Genomic DNA, 15000 nt, shown 5'->3' with positions numbered 1-15000 from the left:
AACACTAATGTCTTCAGTGTATAGCAAAAAAAAAATAAAGGTCTTGCTGTTCCAGTACTTTCAGAGGGGAGTGTACTTCACAAAGGTGAGTGTGAACTGTAAGTCCTTATATACTGTGAATGTCGTTGAGGTTATGACTGGTGTGTGCAATCAGTCATCAGGTGAACATGAACATGAGTGTTTGTGATGATAGCGTGTGGTAGGCCACGCTATATTCCGGAAACTGCAGTCCGACGGCGATTCCGGCAAATCCATAACACTAGTACAGGTACAGTCATGTGACCTAATGATCGTGTGCAACTTGCATGGCCAGGGCCTCCACTACAAGCGCTTATAATAAGATGTTAACATCTCAAGAGCTATGCTAGTAGAATACTCCTTACCTGTAACTGCAGTACCAAACCTTCTGAGACTGTGTTCATCTCTAATACATCCAATAGTATTGAAAGAGCTCTCACTAGAATGACAGGTTTTGGAGTATGACTAGAGTTACTATGTAAGTTTGGCCCTGGATGCCATTTATGGACTTGACAAGAATACTGATAGGGAGTCAGGGTCAGACATTACGGGTCCTACCAATACAGTTTCCTGTATGGTTATAATTATGAGCAATAATACACACAATCATTACACAATCATTACACAACCATGCAAAAATGTCTAAAAGCAAAGATCACTTCATTTTTATTTCCCATTTTCCATCTGTCTCAAACAAAATTTCAGACAAGAGCTAAGATTTAAAGAGAAATAAGCAATAAGATCGAAGTACCAATAAACATTTGAAATTATATTATCCAAAACACAATAAAGGAAAAACAGTTTATTATTATTATTATTATTATTATTATTATTATTATTATTATTATTATTATTATTATTATTATTATTATTGATATTGTTGTTGTTGTTGTTGTTAATAATAATAATAATAATAATAATAATAATTTTCACAAAAATCATAAATTCAAATGAAATAAAAGGACATGGGTAGATTTGTAACTCACATTGATAATGAGTCGTTATTTCTCACATATACACTACAGCGCAGTGAAATTCTTTTCTTCGCAAACCCCAGCATGTCAGGAAGTTGGGGTCAGAGTGCAGGGTCAGCCATGATACGCCACCCCTGGAGCAGGGAGGGTTAAGGGCCGTGCTCAAGGGCCCAACAGCGGCAGCTTGGCAGTGCTGGGGCTTTGAACCGCCGACCTTCCGATCAGTAACCCCGAGCCTTAACCACCAAGCTTCCCCTGCCCCAATATAGCACTTAAAAATTATATAACATTTTTATATATACTTACTAATACTCGGACGAAAGACTGCAACTTCTTTCACCAATGCAATAAACTTCATCTCAATTACTTACATTAATGACATAAAACAGCTAAACAATGTAACTTTTTCACATTTTCCGTTCACTTTTGCGAGGTTTAACTTGTGCGTAGAGGACTTCATCTCCATCTGAGTGTTTTATCTGCTCTGAATCTCTTTCTTTAACCTCAGTTTTTGTCATTCTTCTGTTATCTTGTTGTTTGGAGCCGTGGTGCACGGTAGCGTAGTCGGCAGTGAGAGAGGGAAGATCTGTGTTCTCATTGGCTGTTCTGTTTGGAAACCTAACAGTGGAGTAATGAAGAGACTCTGATGAAACTCGTCTGTTCGCATACACAGACTCTCCTTCTTCTTCCTGACGAACAGCCTGCGGAAATCAACAGGAAATAAAGCCCAGTATTTCAACATTTTATATGAAGATGTCATCCAAATATGTTCTCTCATATCTCATAGCTCTCATATCTGTGCCTGAACTTTCACACTAACCCGGTCATTTAAAACGAGGCCTGCTGAGTCTCCTCGTCCAGACTGGGAAGGGTTCACTCTCCTGAAGAAAAGAAAATCTCAGCTCATAAGATTACATGAAATCCCAAGTGTACTTAAAACTTTAAACTTCAATTTTGTTATATTTTATATACATCTCCACACTCATTCTTTATTTTTATTTCCCCCACATTTTAGAATAATAATAACGTCATCAAACATATTCTGCTAATATGTTTACAGTATCAGAGTAAAAGTAGATGAGTGTACAGTGAACACACCTTACACACAGGAATACACCACACAGCATCATCATTACTGAAGCTCCAACAGCTGCACCAATCAGCACGGAGGAAATATCCACACCTGGATATTTAACAGAATAAAATAGAGCACATTTAGAGCCCACATATTTAAATCAATACATTATTACCTTATAAATATTACTGATTGTTCAACTACAGCTTACATTCCACATGTATAGAATATCGTATATAGGTACATGTTCTCTAATAGCAGCATTACTGATAATATAATTAACCCAAAACTGCACTGATCCAACACTGTATTTCACTAAAGGTTTGGGGCTTTTTCTTGTGTACATATCTAATTTCATTTCACATGCCAATGATGTTTATATCTTTTATTTTGTACATGCATCTATATTCTCTATCCACACACTTGTATACATTTGTTAAAAAAATATTTATAGCTGTATTTCAAGATCAATAGGAGTCAATGGAACAGAAGAGAAGAAGTGACGGTTTAAATTAGAGATGTTTTGGTGTTTCTCACCTTTAGCAGAGTGAGGAGCCACTTTCTTAAAATAGAAGAACTGTGTGCTAATGCCCAGGTTATTGGAGACAACACACTGCAGAGTGAGCACGTCTGTAAATGACTGACGGATGGAGATGAAGCTTCTTGAGGTTGTTTTGTTCACAGACTCTTCACTGGTGGCTGAAGAACTTTGACCAGAGACACGCCACTCCAGTTTAGGAGACGGATTTCCATGAACCTCACAGGAACACAGGATCAGATCCTGAGTGGTGTTACAGCTGGAGGAGGGAGAGAGCTGAGGAGCATCTGAGAGAGAGAGAGAGAGAGAGAGAGAGAGAGAGAGAGAGAGGGAGAGAGAGAGGGAGAGAGAGAGAGAGAGAGAGAGAGAGAGAGAGAGACTGACTAGGTGCTTTGCGTTTTCCTGTTCCTTACAACCCTACAATATATATATATATATATATATACACACACACACACACACACACACACACACACACACACACACACACATATATATATATATATATACTTTGCAGTTTACTCATGAGGACAGGGAATTTGTCGTTTTAAATGTGTATACACCTTATGAATGTCATCAGAATGAGGATGAGTATTTAAATAGACTTGTCTTTATTCATTTGTTTATTGAAAGTAATGCTTCCTCTAGTGTATATATCATTAGGGATATGATTGCTGACATTAGTGCCAGTTAGTAAGGACGAAGCTAGTAAGGTGGGTAAGCTAGATAATTATAGGCCTGTAGCATTAGCCAGTATTTTATCAAAAGTTTTAGAAAAGATTTTGCTCTAAAGGATAATAGTGTTAATTAATTTGCAGATAAGCAGTTTGGATTCAAAGCTAAACATGGCACTGATTCGTGCACACAGTATATGCTTTAAAGGAAATTGTAAATAATTATAGAGATGAAAACTCATCAGTTCTTATGTGTTTTATTGATGCATCTAAAGCCTTTGATCGTGTAAATAATGGTACTGGTATGCTCATCAGACCGTGCAAGTAAAATGGGGCTGTGAAGTTTCAGCCCCTTTTGGGGTCAGCAAGGGAGGATCTAGTCCCCAGCTCTCATTAATCTCCACATTAATGATCTATTGAAATGTTTGGAAATATTCTAGTGAACCATGTTATGTATGCAGATGATCTTGTGGTCTTTAGTCCTAGTAGTGCTGGTCTTCAGCAGCTCCTCTATTTATGTTCTGTGTATGGTTTTGAACATGATGTCATATATAATGCTAGTAAGAGTGTTGTTATGATTTGCAGAACTAAAGAGAATAAATGTCTAAACTTTCCTGTTTTTAAATTGTCTGAAAAGAATCTTAATGTTTGTGTGAAGGTACAATATCTTGGATATTTTATTACTGAGCAGATGACACAAGTTTACACAAGTTTCATGCAGGTCCATATGAAGTGAAGATGTCTCTGTTTAAAGCATATTGTACACCGGTCTACACTGAACATTTGTGGTCAAACTATAGGATAGTAAACTTAAAGAGACTTCAAGTAGCTTATAATGATCCAATGAGAATTTTATTAACGAAACCTCGATGGTACATAGCGAGTGAAATGTTTGTGGCTGCAGGAGTTTTCATGCTGTTTTAAGAAATGTTTTGTATAAGTTCATTTGCTGGCTCAACAAGTCTGAAAATGAAACCATTGTGGACTTATCGAATATAAGGGTCAGTACTATACGCTACCAGTCCAAGCTGTGGAGACATTGCTACCGTTGCATCTTTGTAACACACTGATTTGTATGAATTATATATATATATATATTTTTTTTTAATGTATGCTGCTCATTTTATTCTTTTGTATTTAATTGGACTTTGAGTCTGTAATGACACTCCCTCCCTCCCTCACTCCCTCACTCCCTCCCTCCCTCCAACACTCCCTCCCTCCCTCACTCCCTCCCTCACTCCCTCACTCCCTCCCTCCCTCCAACACTCACTCCCTCACTCCCTCACTCACTCACTCCCTCACTCCCTCACTCCCTCCCTCCCTCCAACACTCACTCCCTCACTCACTCACTCCCTCCCTCCCTCACTCCCTCCCTCACTCCCTCACTCCCTCACTCCCTCCCTCCCTCCCTCCCTCCCACACTCCCTCCCTCACTCCCTCCCTCACTCACTCCCTCACTCACTCCCTCACTCCCTCACTCCCTCACTCCCTCACTCCCTCCCTCCCTCACTCCCTCACTCCCTCCCTCACTCACTCCCTCACTCACTCCCTCACTCCCTCCCTCCCTCACTCCCTCCCTCCCTCCCTCACTCACTCCCTCACTCACTCCCTCAATCCCTCCCTCACTCCCTCACTCCCTCACTCACTCCCTCAATCCCTCACTCACTCCCTCACTCACTCCCTCAATCCCTCCCTCCCTCACTCCCTCACTCCCTCCCTCACTCACTCCCTCACTCCCTCCCTCCCTCCCTCCAACACTCACTCCCTCACTCACTCCCTCACTCCCTCACTCCCTCCCTCACTCCCTCACTCCCTCACTCCCTCCCTCACTCCCTCCCTCCAACACTCACTCCCTCACTCACTCCCTCCCTCACTCACTCCCTCACTCACTCCCTCACTCCCTCCCTCCCTCACTCACTCCCTCACTCACTCCCTCACTCCCTCCCTCCCTCACTCACTCCCTCACTCACTCCCTCACTCCCTCCCTCCCTCACTCCCTCACTCCCTCCCTCCCTCCCTCCCTCACTCCCTCCCTCCCTCCCTCCCTCACTCCCTCCCTCCCTCCCTCACTCCCTCACTCACTCACTCCCTCCCTCCAACACTCACTCCCTCACTCACTCACTCCCTCACTCCCTCACTCACTCACTCCCTCCCTCCCTCACTCACTCCCTCACTCCCTCACTCACTCCCTCACTCACTCACTCCCTCACTCCCTCACTCCCTCCCTCCCTCACTCACTCACTCCCTCACTCCCTCACTCACTCCCTCACTCACTCACTCCCTCCCTCCCTCCAACACTCACTCCCTCACTCACTCACTCCCTCACTCCCTCACTCACTCACTCCCTCCCTCACTCCCTCCCTCCCTCCCTCCCTCCAACACTCACTCCCTCACTCACTCACTCCCTCCCTCCCTCACTCACTCACTCCCTCCCTCCCTCACTCACTCCCTCACTCCCTCACTCCCTCACTCACTCACTCACTCCCTCACTCCCTCCCTCCCTCACTCACTCCCTCACTCCCTCCCTCCCTCCCTCACTCCCTCACTCCCTCCCTCCCTCCCTCCAACACTCACTCCCTCACTCACTCCCTCACTCCCTCACTCCCTCCCTCCCTCACTCCCTCCCTCACTCACTCCCTCACTCCCTCACTCCCTCCAACACTCACTCCCTCACTCACTCACTCCCTCCCTCCCTCACTCCCTCCCTCACTCCCTCACTCCCTCCCTCCCTCACTCACTCCCTCACTCACTCACTCCCTCCCTCACTCACTCACTCCCTCCCTCACTCCCTCACTCACTCCCTCCCTCACTCACTCACTCACTCACTCCCTCACTCACTCACTCCCTCCCTCACTCACTCCCTCACTCACTCCCTCCCTCACTCCCTCACTCACTCCCTCACTCACTCCCTCACTCCCTCCCTCCCTCACTCCCTCACTCCCTCCCTCACTCACTCCCTCCCTCCCTCACTCACTCCCTCACTCCCTCACTCCCTCCCTCCCTCCAACACTCACTCCCTCCCTCACTCACTCCCTCCCTCACTCACTCCCTCACTCACTCCCTCACTCCCTCCCTCCCTCACTCCCTCACTCCCTCCCTCACTCACTCCCTCCCTCACTCCCTCACTCCCTCCCTCACTCACTCACTCCCTCCCTCCAACACTCACTCCCTCACTCACTCCCTCACTCCCTCACTCCCTCACTCCCTCACTCCCTCCCTCACTCACTCACTCCCTCCCTCCAACACTCACTCCCTCACTCACTCCCTCACTCCCTCACTCCCTCACTCACTCCCTCCCTCACTCCCTCCCTCACTCACTCACTCACTCCCTCACTCACTCACTCCCTCACTCCCTCACTCCCTCACTCACTCCCTCACTCCCTCACTCCCTCACTCACTCACTCCCTCCCTCCCTCACTCCCTCCCTCACTCACTCCCTCACTCCCTCACTCCCTCACTCCCTCCCTCCCTCACTCACTCACTCCCTCCCTCCCTCACTCACTCCCTCACTCCCTCACTCCCTCACTCACTCCCTCACTCACTCACTCCCTCACTCCCTCCCTCCCTCACTCACTCCCTCACTCCCTCCCTCCCTCCCTCACTCCCTCACTCCCTCCCTCCCTCCCTCCAACACTCACTCCCTCACTCACTCCCTCACTCCCTCACTCCCTCCCTCCCTCACTCCCTCCCTCACTCACTCCCTCACTCCCTCACTCCCTCCAACACTCACTCCCTCCCTCACTCCCTCACTCCCTCCCTCCCTCACTCACTCCCTCACTCACTCACTCCCTCCCTCACTCACTCACTCCCTCCCTCACTCCCTCACTCACTCCCTCCCTCACTCACTCACTCACTCACTCCCTCACTCACTCACTCCCTCCCTCACTCACTCCCTCACTCACTCCCTCCCTCACTCCCTCACTCACTCCCTCACTCACTCCCTCACTCCCTCCCTCCCTCACTCCCTCACTCCCTCCCTCACTCACTCCCTCCCTCCCTCACTCACTCCCTCACTCCCTCACTCCCTCCCTCCCTCCAACACTCACTCCCTCCCTCACTCACTCCCTCCCTCACTCACTCCCTCACTCACTCCCTCACTCCCTCCCTCCCTCACTCCCTCACTCCCTCCCTCACTCACTCCCTCCCTCACTCCCTCACTCCCTCCCTCACTCACTCACTCCCTCCCTCCAACACTCACTCCCTCACTCACTCCCTCACTCCCTCACTCCCTCACTCCCTCCCTCACTCACTCACTCCCTCCCTCCAACACTCACTCCCTCACTCACTCCCTCACTCCCTCACTCCCTCACTCACTCCCTCCCTCACTCCCTCCCTCACTCACTCACTCACTCCCTCACTCACTCACTCCCTCACTCCCTCACTCCCTCACTCACTCCCTCACTCCCTCACTCACTCACTCCCTCCCTCCCTCCCTCCCTCCCTCACTCACTCCCTCACTCCCTCACTCCCTCACTCCCTCCCTCCCTCACTCACTCACTCCCTCCCTCACTCACTCCCTCACTCACTCCCTCCCTCACTCCCTCACTCCCTCACTCCATCCCTCACTCACTCACTCCCTCCCTCACTCACTCCCTCCCTCACTCCCTCACTCCCTCACTCACTCCCTCCCTCACTCCCTCACTCCCTCACTCCCTCCCTCCCTCACTCCCTCACTCACTCACTCCCTCACTCCCTCCCTCCCTCACTCACTCCCTCCCTCACTCCCTCACTCCATCCCTCACTCACTCACTCCCTCCCTCACTCACTCCCTCCCTCACTCCCTCACTCCCTCACTCAGTCCCTCCCTCCCTCCCTCCCTCACTCCCTCACTCACTCACTCACCCACCCACCCACTCAGATAGCAGGGATCCACACGCCTTCTGCTCTCCGGACCTGCCTGATCAATTCTGATGCTCTACTTCTGCTTGGAGTTCTCGTCACATGAAAATCCTCATTTCATCTCAGGGTGTTTTTCCAATGATTCTGGCTTGCTCATTAGAGATAGATTTATAAATGTAAAATTTATATCTGGAATTTATATATTTCTATATAATGCGCTATACAAATAAAATGTAATTTGAATTGAATTCAGGGGACTGGTACAAGTGACTCTCTTTGTTATGCCCAGAACTACCTAGACCACACATCAACCAAACTAACACTCTTTGAATATGTTCTCAATCATCAGGCTTCAATATTATGTATGAACTATGCATCCAAAGATAGGGGGTGCACTTTTATTGAAGTACTTTATAGCAACTGGACGTAGGTAAGATGAGTATATGTCAACCCCGCAAACCATCAAAAGGTCTTCACCAGCCTTTGTTCACTCTCTCTGGGTCCAACAAGCAACCGAGATGCCACTGGCATTCATCAGCACTGAACAAACTGCACTTCACAAGGACAACTCCTTCAAAGCCTGCATCGGTGCTCGGATCTCAGATATATTCAGATAGAATACAACTGAGATGGTCTCGGACGATTGTTTTGGTCTGCAGCTGAGTCCGATTGCTGTGTTCTTACCTGCACAAATGAACCTCAACAAAGAGGAAATAGCACCAGTGTTCAATTTAAATGGAATAAACACTGCATATGTGTACAAAGCCAGGACTCACACTGAACATCCAGGAGGACAGATGAGTTGTGATCTCTGTGCTGGTTTTGAGCTCTACAGTAGTATAGACCACTGTGTGTAGAATCAGTGGTGTTGATGGTGAGATGGTTTCCGGTTCCTATCTGCTCTCCGTTCTCTCTGTACCAGGTGTAGTTCAGCACTGCTGGGTTTGCATCACTGCTGCAACTCAGAGACACTGAACTGCCCAAAAGCACTGAAGCAGATGGAGACGCTGATACTGACGTGTTTCTAGGACCATCTAAAGGAGGAAGAACAGGAGGCTGTGAAATAGAGCTGTTATGGTAGAGTGGCTTCAATATAGTCTGAGCTAAAGAAAAGAAAATAATGTAATTTTTTTAAATAATAAAATTATTATTATTATTATTATTATTATTATTATTATTATTATTATTATTATTATTATTATTATTATTCCCAAAGCTCTGCAAATAAAATAAGCAGTACACAGAAAATAAATAAATAAAGTTAAGTGAAAAAGGGTGCTGTAACAGTGCTCTATACAAAAGAATCAAATGTAAGACTGGTATCAAAAATGACTCCAAGGCTCCTCATCTTACTTTGAGTCTCTAGAACAGAGCCATCAGCAAACAGAGACAGTGGAGCAGCTTTGAGAATTTGATGACGGGAACCTATAAGCATAACTTCAGTTTTCCCGCTGTTCAGGCACAGAAAATTATTATTCATCCTTGTTTTTATTTCAGAAATACAATCAGAAAGAAAACAAACATCAATGTTTTCACCAGATTTAGAGTGAATGGAGATTCGGGTATCATCAGCATGAAAGTGATAACGGAGGCCGAGCGATCGCAGCAGATGCCCAAGTGGGGATGAATAGATATTTAAAAGTAGAGGACCTAAAACTGATCCCTGAGGAACACCAGTGAGCACAGAGCTAGTGCCAGACCCGTAGTCACCCATATAAATACACTGGGAACGGTCAGTAAAATAGGATTTAAACCAGTTTAAAACTGTCCCAGACACACCAAAAACTCTTTCAAGGCAGGTAAGTAAAAGACCATGATCCACAGTATCGAAGGCAGCTCTAAGATCAAGAAGGATGAGAATGGAAGTAGCTCCAGAATCAGAAGCCATCAACAAGTCACTGGTAACTTTGACCAAAGCCATTTCAGTGCTGTGAAAGTTTTGGGAAAAAAAGGGGTTCAAAGAGGTCATTAGTTGTAAGATGATTATACAATTGAGAGGCAACAACACGCTCAAGTATTTTTCCCCAAAACGGGAGATGATAGGACAAACACGTTTCTGGTTTTGTGACCTTCAAGAACTCTTTTTCTGAGATCCTCAGAAACCTCCTTTGTTCGTGATACACTTCCACAAACATGTGTTGTGAAGATCAGACTTTGTGGCCAGACGATGGCGCTGCATTGGCAAAAGTATGTAGCTAATGTTTGTTTGGCTAGCATTAGCAATGTTTCATATAATTAGCTACTTAAAGACCTTATGCTTTAAATGACATCCAAAACAATGCTTGGGTCCTACAGTGCTTCCGGTAAACACTACAGGACACTGTCACGTTTCGTGACGCAACGGAGATAAGGTAGGATGCAATCGCAGGTTAAACAACAGTTTTATTTAAAGAGAGACAGGCAGACAAATCCAAAACGTGATCCAAAACGTAATCCAAAACATGCAAGAGGTCAGGCGATCGGAAAACAGGCATACACGGGGCAAGGCAGGAATCAAGGTCGCGGCCATGGAAAACAGGGTTGAGATACAAAACATGAAACATAACCTACAGCGAGGGACTGGGAGCGGAGAAACCAGCGTGAACTAAACTAACGGACCTAAACATGAAACTATGGACTGTGGTTGTCTATCGTGATCTCTTCTCTATTCTAACTCAACTATTCTAACATTCCGCCTTGTGTGCTGGGAGGCGCGCGGTATATATGCGGACATGATCAGCGTTGTACTGGCTGACGGCTGAGGGCGATTCAGACACACATGAAACAACAGCCGATGACAGAACGGGGAGGAGACATAACAAAACATAAACAAATGCACGTGTCCAAATGTCACTACTGTCAACAAGGGAAAAGCAGGTGCTCACGCAAGTAAAAATCTAGTCATCACACAAAAACCTAAGCATAAATTTAATTCTTTTGAAATTCTTTATACCAGCATAACTTATGTAGCCACAAAAAATAAGTCAATTCCTCTAATTCTTATTTACAGACCCCCAGGGCCATATACTGAATTTCTTAGTGAATTTGCAGACTTTGTCTCAAACCTGGTTGTGTCTGTAGATAAGGCATTAATTGTCGGAGACTTTAATATTCATTTTGATAACCTGGAAGATCCTCTGAGAATAGCGGTTGTGTCCATCTTAGATGCAGTAGGGATTAATCAGAACGTAATCGGGCCTACTCATAATGGTGGTCACACTCTTGACCTCATACTAACATACGGACTTAGTATAGAAAATATTATCATTTTTCCGCAGTCTGAAGTTGTCTCAGACCATTATCTTATCTCGTTCATAATACGTATTGATCATAATATTTCCACCTCGTCTCGCTACCGCGCAAAACCTACTTTCACATCAGCTACTGCACCGAGCTTCATAAATAACCTCGCAGAAACATCAATTAGATTTGGATCACCGTCAGATCACACAGAACTCGATCAGGCGACTGAAAGCTTGGAGTCAACACTCCGTTACACGCTAGATAGAGTGGCTCCACTCAAAAGGAAAATAATTAGAGAAAAAAAATTAGCACCCTGGTATAACGATCAAACGCGAACCTTAAAACAAACAACTCGGCAATTAGAACGTAAATGGCGTCAAACCAAACTGGTGATATTTCAAACAGCATGGAAGGAGAGCCTACTGAAATATAGGAAATCTCTTGGCGATGCTAGAAATGTCTATCTCTCCACCTTAATAGGAGACAACAAAAACAATTCTAGATTCCTTTTCAACACAGTAGCAAAATTAACTAGGAATAAAACCACTACAGAGAGAAACACTCAATCATTACATAGCAGTGAAGATTTCATGACATTTTTCATTGATAAGGTTGAAAATATTAGACGTGAAATACAGGCCATTAAATTAAAACTGGACAGTACTGTAACAAACCCATTACATGACAATGTAGCAATATCAGATCAATGTTTAGAGTGTTTTGCTCCGCTTAGAGAGACCGAACTAGCTACATTAATCTCTTCAGCCAATTCATCAACTTGCATACTAGATCCCATACCTACATGTTTGTTTAAACAGATTGGTCCAGGAGTAATTGAGCCACTTCTAAATATAATCAATTCTTCCCTAAGCAGTGGCTATGTACCTAAATCACTTAAATTATCAGTTATTAAACCCTTGATTAAAAAACCTGATCTTGACCCGTCTCAATTGTCCAGCTATAGACCAATATCAAATCTCCCCTTCATCTCTAAGATTTTAGAAAAGGTTGTAGCAAAGCAGTTATGCTCGTACTTAGATAGGAATAACATTCATGAAATGTATCAGTCAGGATTTAGACCTCATCATAGCACAGAGACAGCGTTAGTTAAAGTAGTAAATGACCTTCTACTGACCTCTGATCAGGGTTGTGTCTCGCTGCTTGTGTTACTCGACCTTAGTGCAGCTTTTGATACTATAGATCACACTATTCTCCTTGATAGATTAGAAAATGTTGTTGGTATTAAGGGAACAGTCCTCTCCTGGCTCAGGTCTTATCTGACCGATCGTTATCAGTTCGTAGATGTAAATGGTGAATTCTCCATACGTACTGAGGTTACTTTTGGAGTTCCACAGGGTTCTGTTTTAGGCCCACTGCTCTTTACTTTATATATGCTACCCCTAGGTCAAATTATTCGTAAACATGGAATTAGCTTCCACTGTTATGCTGATGATACACAGCTGTATGTTTCAGCGAAGCCAGAGGACAGACATAAGCTTAGTAAAGTTGAGGATTGTGTAAAGGACATTAGACATTGGATGTTAATTAACTTCCTTCTACTTAATTCTGATAAAACAGAAATACTTTTATTAGGCCCACGTGTAGCTAGAAGTAATCTTTCTGATCTCACAGTAACTCTGGATGGTCTTTCTGCTCCATCATGTGCAGCAGTTAAAGACCTTGGAGTGATTATTGACTCCAGTCTATCATTTGATGCTCATGTAGATAATATTACTAGGATAGTCTTCTTTCATCTCAGAAATATTTCTAAGATAAGAAACATATTGTCACTACATGATGCAGAAATACTAGTTCATGCTTTCGTCACCTCTAGATTAGATTACTGTAATGCCATACTGTCTGGATGTTCCAGTAGGAGCATAAACAAACTCCAGTTAGTCCAGAATGCAGCTGCTAGAGTCCTAACTAGAACCAGAAGATACGACACATCACCCCGATCTTATCCACACTGCATTGGCTCCCAGTGAAATCTCACACTGATTATAAAATACTATTATTAACCTATAAAGCACTAAACGGTCTCGCACCACAGTATCTAAGCGACCTTTTGGTTTTATATGATCCGCCACACCTACTTAGGTCAAAAGATGCAGGCTATCTGACGGTACCTCGAATAGTGAAGGCTACAGCAGGGGGAAGAGCTTTCTCTTATAGAGCCCCACAGTTATGGAACAGTCTTCCTATTAGTGTTCGGGACTCAGACACAGTCTCAGTGTTTAAGTCTAGGCGTAAAACGTATTTGTTTACTCAAGCCTACCCTGACTAGATTCTGTTCTACTACTTCGCAGTCATAATTATCTTTTCTCTCCCTCTCTCCTTTCGCCGAGCCACACACGAATTTATGGAGATACTAGAGATCCAGATCCTTTCTGCCTCTGGATGGAGCTCAAATCTTCTCTAATTCCAGACTGCTGGGACTACGGCTGCTCCTAACGCCATACAGACTTCATATAAATCCATAATGAACTTTTTCACACTATCTGTTGTTACCCAGATGAGGACGGGTTCCCTTCTGAGTCGGGTTCCTCTCAAGGTTTCTTCCTCTTAAAACATCTTAGGGAGTTTTTCCTCGCCACCGTCGCCACTCAGTGTCTTGCTCAGTTGGGATAAATTCACACCTTTAATATCTGTACACTGTGTTGATATTTCTGTAAAGCTGCTTTGAGACAATGTCTATTGTAAAAAGCGCTATACAAATAAAACTGAATTGAATTGAATTGAAATCGTGCACGCGCGCTCACATGCTCCACAGCGCACTGCTTAAAGGGGAACTCGTGACAGACACGCCTGAGGACTTTGTGACTTTCTAATCATTTTAGATCTCAGAGTCTATGTTAATATGATTTAGCGCTAACAATACTCCAGCACTGTACTCACACTGAACATCCAGGAGGACAGATGAGGTGTGATCTCCGTGCTGGTTTTGAGCTCTACAGTAGTATAGACCACTGTGTGTAGAATCAGTGGTGTTGATGGTGAGATGGTTTCCGGTTCCTATCTGCTCTCCGTTCTCTCTGTACCAGGTGTAGTTCAGCACTGCTGGGTTTGCATCACTGCTGCATCTCAGAGACACTGAACTGCCCAAAAGCACTGAAGCAGATGGAGATGCTGATACTGACGTGTTTCTAGGACCATCTAAAGGAGGAAGAACAGGATTTAGGAGACTCCATGAATCATTAAAAGTGTAGTGAATGTGAAGTGATTAATCAGCACTTACACAGAACATGTAGTATAAAAGAGCTCTGTGCTGATTTGTTCCTGTTCTGGAGCTGGTAGGTGGCAGTGCAGGTGAAATTGAGTCCATGATGAAGGTGAGTAGCGGTGAAGTTCAGCTGAGAGGAGCTGAAGCTGGTGTTGTGGTTCTGCTGCTGTCTTCTCTCCTCAGGCAGGAAGTTCCATGTAAAAATAGGGGGGTTGAAGGGACACGGAGATCGAGCAGAGCAAATGAGACTCACTGAAGTTCCCTCCACCACCTCATTTTGGTCCTCCACCTCCCCCTGATCCTCCTTATACAGTGTTATTGAGGGTGTGATTGGAGAAGCTGAGATAAACACACAGTATCACATTAGAGATGAGTTTTAAATGTGTTCCAGTGCATCATTAGTGTAATTACAGTTACACTGTACACACACACTGCTG

At 44.9% G+C, this 15000-nt stretch overlaps 2 protein-coding genes across 3 annotated transcripts in view; both read right to left on the bottom strand.

The window, feature by feature from the left end:
- Window positions 1-15000, bottom strand: part of LOC108279481 (B-cell receptor CD22) — a 127390-nt gene that overhangs the window by 95743 nt on the left and 16647 nt on the right. The gene's annotated exons all lie outside the window — the stretch shown is intronic.
- LOC124629234 (myelin-associated glycoprotein) overlaps window positions 935-15000 on the bottom strand; it is a 42064-nt gene continuing 27998 nt past the window's right edge. Inside the window, exons 6-11 of the mRNA XM_053688411.1 lie at window positions 14239-14496; window positions 8895-9152; window positions 2605-2892; window positions 2091-2175; window positions 1813-1873; window positions 935-1693 (exon numbers count right to left, since the gene is read on the bottom strand). Of these exons, the coding sequence (XP_053544386.1) occupies window positions 1400-1693; window positions 1813-1873; window positions 2091-2175; window positions 2605-2892; window positions 8895-9152; window positions 14239-14496 (1244 nt within the window). The 3' untranslated portion in view covers window positions 935-1399. The remainder of the gene's footprint in view (window positions 1694-1812; window positions 1874-2090; window positions 2176-2604; window positions 2893-8894; window positions 9153-14238; window positions 14497-15000) is intronic.

Source organism: Ictalurus punctatus, chromosome 19 (assembly GCF_001660625.3).
Source record: "Ictalurus punctatus breed USDA103 chromosome 19, Coco_2.0, whole genome shotgun sequence".
NCBI classification, from domain to species: Eukaryota; Metazoa; Chordata; class Actinopteri; order Siluriformes; family Ictaluridae; genus Ictalurus; species Ictalurus punctatus.
The sequence above is the reverse complement of the archived record's forward strand: the minus strand, read 5'-3'. Positions and strand labels throughout refer to the sequence as shown.